Here is a 14,180-nt window from a genome sequence, read left to right on the forward strand (position 1 = left end):
CCCCCCCCCCCCCCCCAACAAAAAAATTTGCAGCCGTCATTTTAGTTAGATTATCCTGCATGAAGGGTCGCTTGAGATACATGAGCAACAGAGGATGGAGAGGCATCAATGATTTTTCAGGTCGCTTATTTTTAATTGGGTAACCATGTAGTTTTCAACAAACATCAGCTGTGTGTAGCGCCGTCACAGTAATGCAGGCCCAATAGAAAGGGCTGAAGTAGCTTACTTTGACTCATTCTTCTAGATAGCCAAAACTAAAGCCTCTGAAACCACATCTGTAACCATAGTAACTTGCCTATATACTTCACGACATACAAATAAGTAGGTCTCCTCTTCCAGACTTGGACAAGAGATGCCGAAACATGACTACTAACTTGATCCAAACTGTGGTCATGACCTATAACATATATGCCCGATCACCAAAAATACGCTCTTTGTTTCACAATATGATAGCATTAAGCCTCCAGTTATCAAATTCCAAAAATATGGAGTATTCAACAAGGGGCTGACCATCTTGACGCAACTAGAATGATTTCTTCATGTGTTCACATGCCTGTAAAAAGTTATAAACATCAAGCTAACTCCTTTTACTGCATCCTAAAAATATTTAGCCGTGTGGCACTGAACAAAATGCAGCATAAGGTTGTTAGTCATGGTACTTGTAGGAATCCCGTAATTTTAGAATAATATTTATAGTATTATTGTATATATGGTAATTAGATTGGAAAATTTTGTTTTCTTCAATTAGGAGATTACATACCTTTTCTCTCAACCTCATTGTACTATAAATAAGGATGTAAGGGTGTAAAGAATTATGTGAAAATAAAAATTCCCTTTCACTGCGTTTATGGTATCAGAGCTCAGCTAGCATTAGAACCGTCAGTCCATGGCGGAAAAACCAGTCAACAACAAAGAATCCAACACCGCCGATTCAATAACAAGCGATGCTGAATCTGTCCCCACCATGAGTTCAATCGGAATGGATAGTTCATCCTTCCAACTCACGGTGGAAAAACTCAATGAGAAGAATTACAGAGTGTGGGCCCAATCAATTAAGCTGGTAGTCGATGGAAAAGGGAAATTAGGATATCTCACCGGTGAAACAAAACAACCCACGGAGACAAATCTTCTAAAATAGTGGAAATCTAAAAACTCGATGGTGATGGCTTGGCTGGTTAATTCCATGAAGCCGTTGATTAGTAAAACTTACCTCTTCATGCCGATTGCAAAGGATATATGGGAAGCGGCTCGTGAGATATATTCAGACACCGAAGATTCATCTCAAATATTTGAAATTAAGACCAGACTATGGCAGATGAAGCAAGGGGACAAAGATGTCACTAAGTATTGCATGGTAAAACAATGGGACTGCCCTGGCGATGGAGTTCGGTATAAAAAACGACTGGAGAATGAAAGGGTATACGAATTTTTGGTCGAATTGAATAGAGAGCTTGATGACGTGCGTAGCCGAATCTTAAGCCGCCGACCACTACCACCTACTCGTGAAGTCTTCGCAGAGGTGAAACGGGAGGAAAGCCAACAACAGATCATGTTGAAGAATGAAGCTGGGCCTAACGTGGAGAATTCAACCCTAGTGACACATTCAAATGGACCGATTATTGGGTCTAACCCTAGTGGGCAGACCTCAATAAATCGGCTGAAAGGTATTAGTGAGTTTGGGCTTGAGGGGCTTGCAGTAAAATACAAAACAATCAAGTGTGAGTGGATTTAAAAATGTTAGGCCTGATGGGTCAACCCAATTATTTAGAAGCAGCAAAAATGGACCAAGCCCAAGACAACAAAAGGAGCGCCCATGGTGTGACCATTGTAAAAAACCTGAACATAGAGAAAACACATGTCGGGATCTACACGGAAAACCAACAGATTGGAAACTAAGACAAAATGCCAGAAATCAAAGTTATCAAGCGGGAATTGACTCCACTGGAACAAAAAATAGCACATCAAGTAGCGCCTTTAATTCTGAACAGTTGGAACAACTATACAAAATGTTTTCCAATTTCCAAACAACCAGCTCATCAGGTTCATTGGCTCACAGAGGTAATTTCTTTAGAACCCTAAATATTACTGCACATGCCAGAGCGCCATGGATTATCGACTCAGGGGCATCCAATCATATGACAGACTCTTATAATCTATTTATTACATATTCAACATGTGCTGTTAATCTCAAAGTAAAAATTGCAAATGGCTCTCTCCTGGAAAAGGGAGTATCCAAATCTCTAAAACGATACAACTAGAAAATGTTCTTCACGTTCCAAATCTGTCATGCAATCTACTGTCCATTAGCCAACTGACTAAAAATTATAATTGCTCTGCTAACTTATTTCCCTCTTATTGTGTATTTCAGGACCTATCATCGGAGAAGACGATTGATAGTGCTAAAGAGATTGAGGGACTCTACTAATTTGATGAAGCCGATGTGAGTAAACAACGTCAATTTGCTAGCTGTGATTCTGCATTTACCTCTTAAGAATAGTGAGATACTATTATGGCATAATAGAATGGGACACCTCAACTTTCAATTTTTAGGACATGTATTTCCCTCAATTTTTTCGAATAAAGTGAATTTTGATCTTACATGTGAAGTATGTGAACTTGCAAAACATCACCGCTCTTCATTTCCAAAATCCACGTATAAACCGTCAAAACCATTTACCCTTATCCACAGTGATGTTTGGGGACCTTCACGAATTCCCAATCGTCGATGACCACACCCAAATCTGTTGGGTTTATATGTCCAAAAAAAAATCTGATGTTCGGTCAGTTTTTATCGACTTCCACACAATTCCAAACACGAATTCAAATTCTGCGCATGGATAATGGCACAGAATATTTCAACAATACCCTACAAACCTACCTTCAAGAAAATGGGATAATCCATCGAAGTTCGTGTGTAGATACTCCTCAACAAAATGGGATTGCTGAATGAAAAAACATGCATCTCCTTCAGGTTGCTCAAGCCCTTATGTTCACTACAAATATGCCTAAATTATTCTGGTGGGCGCTATTTTAACATCAGCTTACCTTGTAAATAGAATGCCTAGTTGCACCCTCAATTTTGAATCCCCTATCAAAAAATTCCGAGAATTCTTTCCTAGCTCTCGAGTCAGCTCAAATTTACCTCTAAAGGTGTTTGGATGCACAAGCTTTGTTCATATTCACTCTCATGACGAAATAAACTTGAACCCCGTGCTGTCAAATGTGTATTTATTGGATACTCACCTACATAAAAGGGATACAAATGTTATGATCCAAACACAAAAAGGTTATTGGTTAGCCTTGATTTCACCTTCTTCGAAAAAAATCCTTATTTCCAAAAATCCTCTCTGTAGGGGGAGAAATCGAGTGAAGATCGATTCTTGGAAACCTCCCTTTCTACTCCATTTTTAACACCACCATCATCACCAAACAGTTCTAATATGCCATTTACAAGGACAACTTGAATTTAGGGGGAGATCAGGAAATACAACGCAAATAGATAAAAGTCTATTTATGAAGGCCAAAATCAAAGGAGGAAAACCCCACACTCGTAACACCAAGAGAGTCAGAATCGATGATAGCTCCAGATCCCCATGAGCCTACTCCTGAACTATCAAATATAGATCTACCAATTGCTCTAAAGAAACCCACTCGATCATGTACCCTTCACCCTATCTCAAAATTCATAATTTACAAAACTTTATCTCCAAGATTTCGAACCTTTGTCTCTAACCTTGACAACACAAAAATCCCAAGAAATATTCAAGAAGATTTAGAAACTCCAAAATGGAGAGAATCTGTGATGGAAGAAATGAGAGCATTGGAAGCAAATGAAACGTGGGATATAATGGAACTACCAAAAGGTAAGAAACCTGCTGGATGTAAATGGGTGTATAATGTGAAGTACAAAACAGACGGGACAGTAGAAGGGTACAAGGCCCACCTAGTTGCAAATGGACACACTCAGACCTATGGAATAGATTACACAAACATTTGCACCGGTAGCAAAATTGAATACGATCCGTGTCCTATTATTATTAGCAGTAAATTTAGATTTAGCAGTAAATTTAGATTGGCAACTCCAACAGCTTGATATTAAAAATGCATTTTTGAATGAGGAGTTAGAGGAAGAAGTCTATATGACATTACCACCAGGCTTTTGTAAAAGAAATGAAGGCAATAATGTGTGCAAACTAAAAAAGTCTCTATACGGCCTCAAGCAGTCACCAAAAGCATGGTTTGACAGATTTGCAAGTGTGTTGAAGAATTAGGGATATCGTCAAGGGCGGTCAGACCACAATATGTTTTTCAGAATATTTGAAGATGAAACAAGGACCATTCTGATCGTGTATGTTGATGACATTATCCTCACAGGTGACAACACAGTTGAGGTAGAAAGATTGAAACTGAGTCTAGCCACAGAATTTGAAGTAAAAGATTTGGAACAACTGCGATATTTTCTGGGAATGGAAGTGGCCAGATCAAGGAAAGGTATTATTGTCTCACAACGAAAATACGTCCTAGATCTACTAACTGAAACTGGCATGCTTGGTTGCAAATCAAGTGACACCCCCATGGAATTTGGGAGGAAGACGGACAACGTGGGGAAATCGGTTGATAAGGACAGGAATCAGCGACTAGTTGGGAAACTAATCTACCTATTACACACTAGACCAGACATTGCATTTGCAGTTAGTGTGGTGAGTCAACATATGCATCCTCCTAAGGAAGCTCATTTAGAAGCAGTATATAGAATCCTGAGGTATCTCAAAGGTACTCCCGGCAAAGGATTGTTCTTCAAGAGAACTGAGAAGAGAAATGTAGAAATATTCACAGATGTTAATTGGGCAGGATCAATGGAAAAAAGATGATCAACTACAGGCTATTGTTCCTTCGTATGGGGAAACTTGGTAACATGGAGAAGTAAGAAACAAAATGTAGTTCCTTGAAGTAGTGCTGAAGCAGAATTTCGGGCAACGGCCCAGGGTATATGTGAAGGACTATTGTTAAGGAAACTTTTGGGAGAATTACAAGTTACAATGAAACTTCCAATCAAACTCTACTATGACAACAAAGTTGCGATCAATATTTCACTCAATCTAGTTCAACATGATCGCACCAAACATGTAGAGGTAAATAAACACTTTATCAAAGAAAAAGTTGATGATGGAACTATTTGCATGACCTATATTCCTACCAAAGAACAAACGGCGAATGTGTTCACTTAAGGACTACACAGACAACATTTTGACGACTTTATTTGCAAGTTGGATATGATCAATATCTACAATCCAACTTGAAAAGGAGTGTAGGAATCCCGTAATTTTAGAATAATATTTATAGTATTATTGTATATATGGTAATTAGATTGGAAAAAATTGTTTTCTTTAATTAGGAGATTACATACCTTTTCTCACAACCTCATTGTACTATAAATAAGGATGTAAGGGTGTAAAGAATTATGTGAAAATAAAAATTCTCTTTCACTGTGTTTAGTACTTTATGAGCAGACTTGACCAAAGGTCTTCAACATTCATCATAACTCGGATCAGTCTCCAACGGTGTAACCTCCAATCCTATGATGTAGCCCGTCTCCTTCCGACAAGCAATATGCATCTCTAGAATGTTAGACTAGAAATGGTAATTAGCTTCATCCAAACTAAAATGAATAGGTTATGTAATGTCGTGAATAATCAGAAAAGAAACATTCTTCTTGTCAGAATCAGTCTTTTTTACTTTTAGCAGATAATGACAGAATGATAGACCCCCAATAACATCACCCATGTAAGGAGAAAGTAAGGAAAATGAATCCCAGTCAGCAGAAAGGCAGCCAATGCAGCAGATTAATTCTGTTATCTATTTCAGTTTGTTTGTTATCTTTGATAGGGTGGGTAGTTGAGTAAGTGGGGGTAAATGCAAATAAATAGGGATAGGGGTTTGGGGAGTCATTCATTCAGTGAGATGTCTTAAGTTTAGTGGGGAGATATCCGGCCTCTCTAATAGCTTGGAATTTGTCATTCAGTTCTTGTTATATAAAAATCACATCATCAGTACAATTCAATAGCTAGTTCATCTATTTTGCATCAATTTATCTTCCTAATTCTCGCTACAGAAATTATCACCCAACAATCAGAGCACTAACACCTCCACATTCTGCTACAGCACTTAATCCAGAGCGGGGGTCATCGCAGCAGCCTACAGTTAAGTCTGCAGGCAGGGATTCAGCAGGGCAGCAACTTAATTAAACAAACTGAAGAATATCAACTGAGGAAGATCATTAATTTGCCAGACGTCTAGGGCTTACTAGATGGCTGGCTCAACCAAGATTGTGTGACGAGAACGGTCTCACAGTATCCAATAGTAGTAAAAATCGATCAGAAAACACTGAAGGGCACTTGAAAGAACTAACTAGCTGCAATCTAAAAGTTTAGGGACTGTATTCAACTTTTCAAAATGTACAAGGACTAATTTATAATATTCTGAAATTTCAGGCAGTACCCACCTTCCATATATTTTTATAGACCCCAATCCGGTTCAGAAATACCAACATAGTTGCAGCCACATCATCTACTATTCTAGAATGTTCACTAATCAGTAGAAGGGAGAAAATGAGAAATAGTGCTATAGAGGGAAGGGCTATAAATGTAATAAGGGGGATATGTGAGTATATTCATGGGCTGAGATGTTGAGAAAATAGTGGAGAGAACCAAGGCCTCTCGAATGCCTAGGATTGTTACATTTAAGCTCTCTTTTCATTGAACTAATCAAATCCATTGATACAATAGAGCAATTCCTATTGCAATATCTTCCAAATCCTATTGTCTACTCTGTAATCAATCCTTTGTTTGATCCAGCAGATTCACACTATCATCAGCAACATATCAGCCCTTAAGCGGCAAAAGCAGATCCATAGGTCCACAGCAGCAATAATACAGTATTTCAGCAGAGAAGAAGCCTCTCCAGCAGCACCAGCAGTTGAGCTATCACCTGTAGAACCAGCAGCAGCCATCTGGAACCTATCATATTTCTACATAATTCAAATAGTAGTATAGCACTATGCAATATTCTGGAACTTCAGGAACCCACTTACACTACTAGAAAAAATTCGAAGGACAACCTGCACAAAATAAACTTCAGGACCATAATTGAGAAAAGCCAAATTGAGAATCAAACTCTCCCAACATACTGCTGATCCACACCCTACCAAAACAGATGTCACCAAGCAACCATAGATGTCCCTCAAACGATTTAACTTGTGGTAAAACAATGTAGAAGATCTTGGCAGCAAGAAAGAAATTGCAAATCAAATGAGTACTTCTCCAGAATGGTCGCAAGGATAGTAGACCTCGTCAGCATGGTCATGACTTCACCAAGATGTCACAAGAATGAGGAGAGAGGATAGAAGAAGTTTCGCACGACCCAAAGAGAGCCATCGGGCATTGTCGAAGAAGATTAGAGATCACAGGTAATTTTCTCTGATCAGGGAGATCTTTGGAGTGGTTGCATGAGTTCTAGGGTTTCTTATTTTGGTAAATAGAGTTCAACAATATGATACCCTAATTTTCAGACCCAATTTTAGATTAAGGTGTAGGCAGAGATTGTTGGAGCAATTTAAAAGTAAAGGGTAGAAGGAGCAATATAGAGGTAGATGTTCACCAAAGTGATTTAAAGGTAGAGGGTCGTCAGAGATAAAGGTTTGTTGGAGGATTAAGCCCGAAAAATAATTTTGATTGTGAGTTCAATCTAAGACAGGATAAAACTGCTCTAATACCAACTTAAAATTAAGGATCAATGGTTTATCACACACTCAATTAATCTTATATACAAAAGTACAATCCTATCAACAGAAGGACAAGTAAAAGGAAAGAATATTAAATCCTTTTACTAGAAGGAAAAGTAGAATCATAGAGCTAATAAACCGACATGGAGCAAAAGCCAAGTTGATATTAGGGGACACTACCCTTTTAACAAATTACCAACGAATAAACAATGTAGACCTTCAGTACCCATGATTGCCAACATTAAATGAAATCAATGAGATCATCATGTTATTGCTGATACTCTTCTAGTTATTATCCCTTTTCTCCTCATGGTTTTTAAAACTCAGTGGATTAGCAACATTTCTGCACTAATTTACTGTCCCCTCAAGGGCAAAAAATAACACGTAAATTTCACCAAGATGCTAATATTGCTTCAATATAATCTGGAATTCATCAAATTTCCTTCGCACTGAACTGAAGTAAATGAGATGCAAGATGACCTTACCTGGGGAGTGAGGATCTAGCATTAGATTGGTTCACAAAAGCTGAAAGAGGACTGCGAAGATTAGAATATTTGTTCAGAGCACTTTCAAGCTGTGGTGATGGCAACTGCAAGCATGGGTCAAATGTTAGGAGCCAACAAAGAAAGCCCAAAAGGACAGGGAAATTACATCCATATGCATATTGACCATACAGTACCTGTAACAATACACTGAATGAATGTGGCTGCGTTTGCGAGATACATTTCAAGAATCCAACCCACAATTTTGGCATTCGCCACACCTGTGGCCAAGATATTGGAAAGAGCGGGTTGTCTTTCAAAACTTACATAATAAGCAATAATGTTCAATAGAGGAAAGGACCTGATTCCAGTTTTCATTAACATACCTGTTTGTTCACTAGTTTGGACAGTATTTCCATGACAAAATCAACCTGGAATCAAGTAAAAGTGTTACTAACACTGCTAGGTCTTCTGCATGGCATTAATTCAATAAATTAAGGCACTCATGAAACATCAACAGGAACTATACGCATATTATTAAGGAAATAAATCAAGTAAATTAGGCAAGAGTATAACTATATATTATTGTATTTCCATATTTACCAAGTCTCCATATGTGTGTGTAATCTCGTTTTACTATATAGTGGAAGAAGGGGAAGAATATTAATCTTCCTCTCTATTGCTTATACCAACTCTCACATGAACTTAAACATGGTATCAGAGCTTCATACCTAGGGATTGAAACTTTCTGCCGCTACCTCTTCCGAAATTTTTTTCCCTTTTTTTCCTTTTTTTTCCTTTCTTCGAACTCTTCTTGTTCTGCCTTCACCCATGGAATAGTTGATTAAGGCCACGCCGTGTGTAATTGGTACCCAGTGTAGTCCATTGCCGGCTGTAGGTGGTGTCTCCTGGTTCTATTGCCGGTTGTTGGTTGTCCTATTGTCGGTGGTCCTCCATCGGACCCTAGTCCATCACGCCCTGTTCCTCCTCTGTCAACCACTGGTCCTCCTTGCTGTCAGCGTCGATTATTAGAAAGGGGTTAGTGTCGTCTTCCCAAGCCTGGTTCATCATGAGGGTGAAATACAGGGTGCAAATCCCCATCTATGGCAACCCTATGATTTCTTGCATCCAGTTTGGTGCCTTCTTCCTCACTGTAATCTAAGTCTTCTCCCTTTTGCTAGGTTTCTTTCCAGTTTGGTTGTGTCTAAATGGGTTCGAGTCTGTACTTCACAATTAATGCAGTCAGCATCTGCGTAAGATTGCAAAGAGCTTCGTCCATCCCCTCGATTTGCTGTTTGAGTTCGTCGAGCCTCCGTTCGTCGTCAGCAGTCCGACTGCCACCAGTACCTTCGTCGGCCATCGGATTAAGGTTAATTTCTTGCTCTAATACCAATTTTGGTACGGAAGCGTAATAAAATTCTTATAATAAGAATTGAAACGTAGTGTTATATGTGTAGGAGGAATAGGGAAATGATTGACCATTTGTTCCTTCACTATAACGTTGCTTATTCCCTGTTGATCGATATTCTAGCTTCTCAACACATAGTTTGGGTTTCCCCACGGTGTATGGAGGATGTGTTGAAAACATGACGGAGAAAATTTCGTAATAAGAATAGCAACTTGTGTGGGACCTCATTCCAGGGTGTTCGTAATAAGAATAGCAAACTTGCGTGGGACCTCATTCCAGGGTGATCGTTTGGTGTGTGGAGGGAGAGAAATAACTGTTGTTTTGACAATCATTCAAGGACTACAGAGCATATCGAAAAATCATTTTATTTGACCTGGTATAATTGGTTTAATGCTGTGGCTACTAGTATAAACGGGCTACTCAACTTTATGTCGTTTCTTTCTTATATAAATTGATAATACACTTCATGTGTATTATCCGTGATTAATAAAATATTTGATTACTTATCAAAAAAAAATTTATGAATAACTTGCTGGTATTGATTGAAGAATAACCGATGATATGAAAATTTTACATGACCCCTATATTTATAGGCAAATTATCCCCTAATCCTAATAGTATTAGAAAAATGAAATAAGGAAACCATAATCCTAACCAACTAAAATATTAAAGTCCTAATCAAATAAAATATAAAAGTCCTATTACAACTAAATAAATAAACTTAATTAAAAGACGAACTTCTAGAAAACATAATTGTAATAAAAAACTATAAGTTTAATTGTACTACATATGAACCCAACATTTCATGAAGGAATTAATAAATAATAATCTAGCCATCTTAATAATTCTAAATATAGTTCTGAGAATAACCTCCGAATTGCCTGATATCAATTTAGTAGGTGAGGTATCACCTTGCGGTTTAATATACCATGTGGGACCCAACAAAAACCATGAACAAATAAGTCACTGCAACCAGACACAATAAAAAATCCAGAGCCGCATCATATTATAGTTAGCAGAGCCAACCGAATTTACCAGTGCTGGAAATGCATCAATTGCTTGGATTACAGTTCTCATGAAGAGCAGCGGGAGAGGAGTTTGATCAACCTAGAAAGTGAAACACAATGAGCAAGGACCAAGAGATCCAAATGTTGAATGCTGAGATTCTATGCATACCATCTGGTTTAAGGCCTTTGCCAGGACCTGTTGTGTAAAAACAGTCCGCTGTTCAAAACAAGCCGAGCAAGCATCTGTGATCTGAAAATTACTCATATTATAGCATTATAATAAAAACAAGGTTGATATGTGTTACAAATTTAAGCTTCAATCACCAGAGAAACTTCAATGCAGTAATATAGTGACAACTGTATTGAATGGCTTAGTTAATACTTTAAAGTCTAAAAAGAAATATAGCAGGAATCAAAACCTCATACAAGATATGTTCAGTAATAGCCACCAGGCCCACCACAAGGTATTTTAGCAAAAATTTCACAGCTACAAAAGGTAGCCACCATAAATCCATTTGATACTACTTGATAAATCCATAATGGGTATTGAACTTTAAAGCAATGATAAGAGTTCCCATGATTTCAGTACATTGATTCAGATCTTTCTTTGTTCTAGAAGATTCAAAACTCCAGTGTTACCTTCTAAAAACAAATATTTTATCAGAATAAGCTTAAATAGGTACCTTTTTGAGTGGAAGACCATCTCTCTCAGGAATGATGTCATGAATAGCTACCAAGACTTCTGCTGGTGTCAATGCTGGACCTGTTTGAGGAGAGCCCTGCAACAAAAATTAAAACAAAATGAAATTAAATGAAATAAACTATTAGAAACTTGTAAGAACAACATTTAGAATCTAATTAAAATCAATATAACCAACTTTTCATATAAAATGACTAACTAGATATTTCATATTTCATAGATAGTAACTGCCAGTCAGATGTCAATGAAAAAATAATCCCTCAAAAGATCAAGACAAAAAGAAGATGCAGTCATTAAAATCAAATCTAATCTTACCGAAGAGTCGACCAAACTCCCAGCATCAGTATCAAACAGAAAGATTATTCCATGAAAACATATGTATCTAGGCAGGTCAGCGCTGTTATTGATAATTCCATGTTAACGTAAATTCTTTTGCCAGCAATTGATAAAACACACCATCATAGCATGACAAGGAAACATACAATCAGATTCCAGAGAAAATAAAGGTCCTTAGTTTCCCTTGAGACATGTATAATCCAGCTTGAGATTAAAGAAACTTAAGAAATTAGGAATTGAAGACCGACACTTCCATGGTAATCTAATAAAATTTCAACACAGAGGAAAAGATATTCCACCATAAATATAATTCTCATGGAATACAAGAAACAATAGATCACGGAGAGCATCTTAGAATGAAAAGTATCAGAACGTTTTTTTAAAAGCAACAAGATTTTATTAACTATATATATAGCTAAAATAAAAAACACAACACATTTTTTCAACCCTCTTGAACTCCTCTTGGTAGAAAGCCATAGATATAATAAAACCTTGCATGTCCCAGAACTCAGAAACTTGCTCATTTCCTTCAGAACCAAAGAAAGAGCCAAAACATACTAGCAGAACTAATTTTTACCTGTAGGATATGAGCCAGCGCTGTCTGAAACTTTTCCAATGGAAGGTTGACAAGACGAGGAAAAATAGGTAAAACCTATAATCATAAACAATTAAAATCCATAACAACAGAAGGAATATGGATAAAATTAGTCTCCAAATGAAAATATGTGAAGTTTCTCAATTGAAATCACCAAAAATCGGGATAATAAAACAATAAGGACTAATTTAAAAGTACCCTAACGACAATTTTCTCAACTTTTTAAGCAAATCTTAGTAAAGATCTCCTTACATGCAAGAAATATACAATAAAAAGCATTTTATCCCCTATCTTACATGAATTTTAGAAGAAAAAAGCAGCCATCAAACCTATTTAATATATAAGTATCAAGAGCACCATAAATTTATCAGCCTCCAAGCTCCTATGGTCTCTGAAATTTTCAAATTTCAATAAGAAGGAAAAGTACTTGTCCTTGCACAATTGCGGAACATTATTTCTCAATTTTTAAATTTAGTAGAAGGATGCTTTCTTATATGATTTTACAGACGCTAACTCACATAGCAACGGTACCTACGAAACCCACAACTAAATTGATTCACAACCCAAGAAAGCCAAAAAATCAGGTTTTGGATTTGACCCAAAAAGTGAATCAAGCAACCAACACAATCGATATGTTCACCTCTCGATTACAATATTCGTGAATCTCATCGTGTTTTGAACGCTACAAGAATTTGATTCTTGATAAGTTCAGGAATATGCTCAAAGAAGAACAAGATTAAAAGCAAATTATGCCTTTCTATTAATCTCTCAAAAATAAGGACATTAACCTTATTCTTACTCTTTTGTTGCATTTCTTCTTATTTTCCTTCAGTTGTAGTACTTTCCCTCTTAATATTTTCCGTTATTTGTTACATTTCTTTACTTTTGGGAGGTAGGGTCTATGTCTCCCTTCCTTTCATTCTCGTAAGTTTAATTTTAAGTATACAGTTGGAGAATTCTAACACTCATCAGGCCCCCTGATGGTGCTTAAAAACCGAGGCCGTGTTTGTGTTTTGCTTTAAAAAAAAAGGGAAAAGAGCTAACGAATCACTTGTGAGGTCATTTTCTAAAATAATTTATTGGCAAAGGTAAGTAATGTGATTTTTTTTTTTTTCAATAGGATAAGATTAACAAAGTTTCTTGTACATTTTCTGAGCAAAGGATTTCTACTAGAATATAACGTTTCAAACACTTCAGATAATTCTTGCTTATTGTTGAAACAGACGGGACTTCATCCCACAGTTTGCACCCATGTACCCGCAAAATAAATAAATAAATAATCAAACATCGTATAATAATATCAGACATTTCTAGAAGCAGTATATAGTTACCTCATCTCTTGAAAATGATGATAGTATTGGTATAAGAATAGAAGCATCCTGTCAAAGAAAATATATAATAGTCCCATGAGGACCAAACATCACAAATTTACCACTGAATGATCTGAAAAAAGAAAACAAATATATGCCGGTAAATAACCTTCAGTTTGGTATCATATAATTGTTTGACAGTGGCAACTAAATCAGGTGGAGGTTCAAATAATACATGAAGCACCTTCAGGTGAAACAATTCAATGTCAGGTTATGAGGAGAACAGTCCTGGAGATGTTTTAACAAATACGAAGCGTGAAGCTTAAAGAAAACTACCTGTGTCAGTAGCTGTTCACTTCCTTGGGGCGGATCAGATATTATCTGAAGCAACTCGGAATATGATGAACCCAGAGCCCTTATAAGAACAGGGGTATGACGATGCACAGCCTACAGCAGCAACACAAATTTATGATGCTGGAAGAAGCAGGTAACAGAACTAAATGCTGTACGAAACACGTAGACCATAATGAAAGTGCCTCTTTCCTGATAAGCAAAGTGGTCA

At 37.1% G+C, this 14,180-nt stretch overlaps 3 protein-coding genes across 5 annotated transcripts in view; 2 read left to right on the top strand and 1 right to left on the bottom strand.

Moving 5' to 3' along the window:
- Positions 1-2,266: 2,266 nt before the first annotated feature.
- LOC111371152 (uncharacterized mitochondrial protein AtMg00820-like) lies at positions 2,267-4,093 on the top strand. The gene has a single exon (XM_022993059.1). It carries the CDS (start codon positions 3,575-3,577, stop codon positions 4,091-4,093), a length of 519 nt encoding a protein of 172 aa, XP_022848827.1. The 5' UTR covers positions 2,267-3,574.
- On the top strand, positions 4,074-5,253 carry LOC111371696 (uncharacterized mitochondrial protein AtMg00810-like). The gene has a single exon (XM_022993826.1). The coding sequence runs from the start codon at positions 4,302-4,304 to the stop codon at positions 4,869-4,871; it is 570 nt and encodes a 189-aa protein (XP_022849594.1). The 5' UTR covers positions 4,074-4,301; the 3' UTR covers positions 4,872-5,253.
- A 765-nt stretch (positions 5,254-6,018) lies between these two features.
- Positions 6,019-14,180, bottom strand: part of LOC111371695 — a 37,389-nt gene continuing 29,227 nt past the window's right edge. For 2 of the 3 annotated variants that reach the window (XM_022993822.1, XM_022993824.1), the window contains 6 exons: positions 11,361-11,456; positions 10,847-10,927; positions 10,706-10,777; positions 8,649-8,693; positions 8,460-8,543; positions 8,262-8,369 (listed from right to left, as the gene is read on the bottom strand). In XM_022993822.1, the coding sequence (XP_022849590.1) occupies positions 8,262-8,369; positions 8,460-8,543; positions 8,649-8,693; positions 10,706-10,777; positions 10,847-10,927; positions 11,361-11,456 (486 nt within the window). Of the gene's footprint in view, positions 7,017-8,261; positions 8,370-8,459; positions 8,544-8,648; positions 8,694-10,705; positions 10,778-10,846; positions 10,928-11,360; positions 11,457-12,290; positions 12,366-13,639; positions 13,688-13,787; positions 13,863-14,180 lie in introns of those variants that run through there. The other variant, XM_022993825.1, reaches the window with a different exon arrangement.

This window comes from Olea europaea, chromosome 22, assembly GCF_002742605.1.
Source record: "Olea europaea var. sylvestris chromosome 22, O_europaea_v1, whole genome shotgun sequence".
Lineage (NCBI taxonomy): Eukaryota > Viridiplantae > Streptophyta > Magnoliopsida > Lamiales > Oleaceae > Olea > Olea europaea.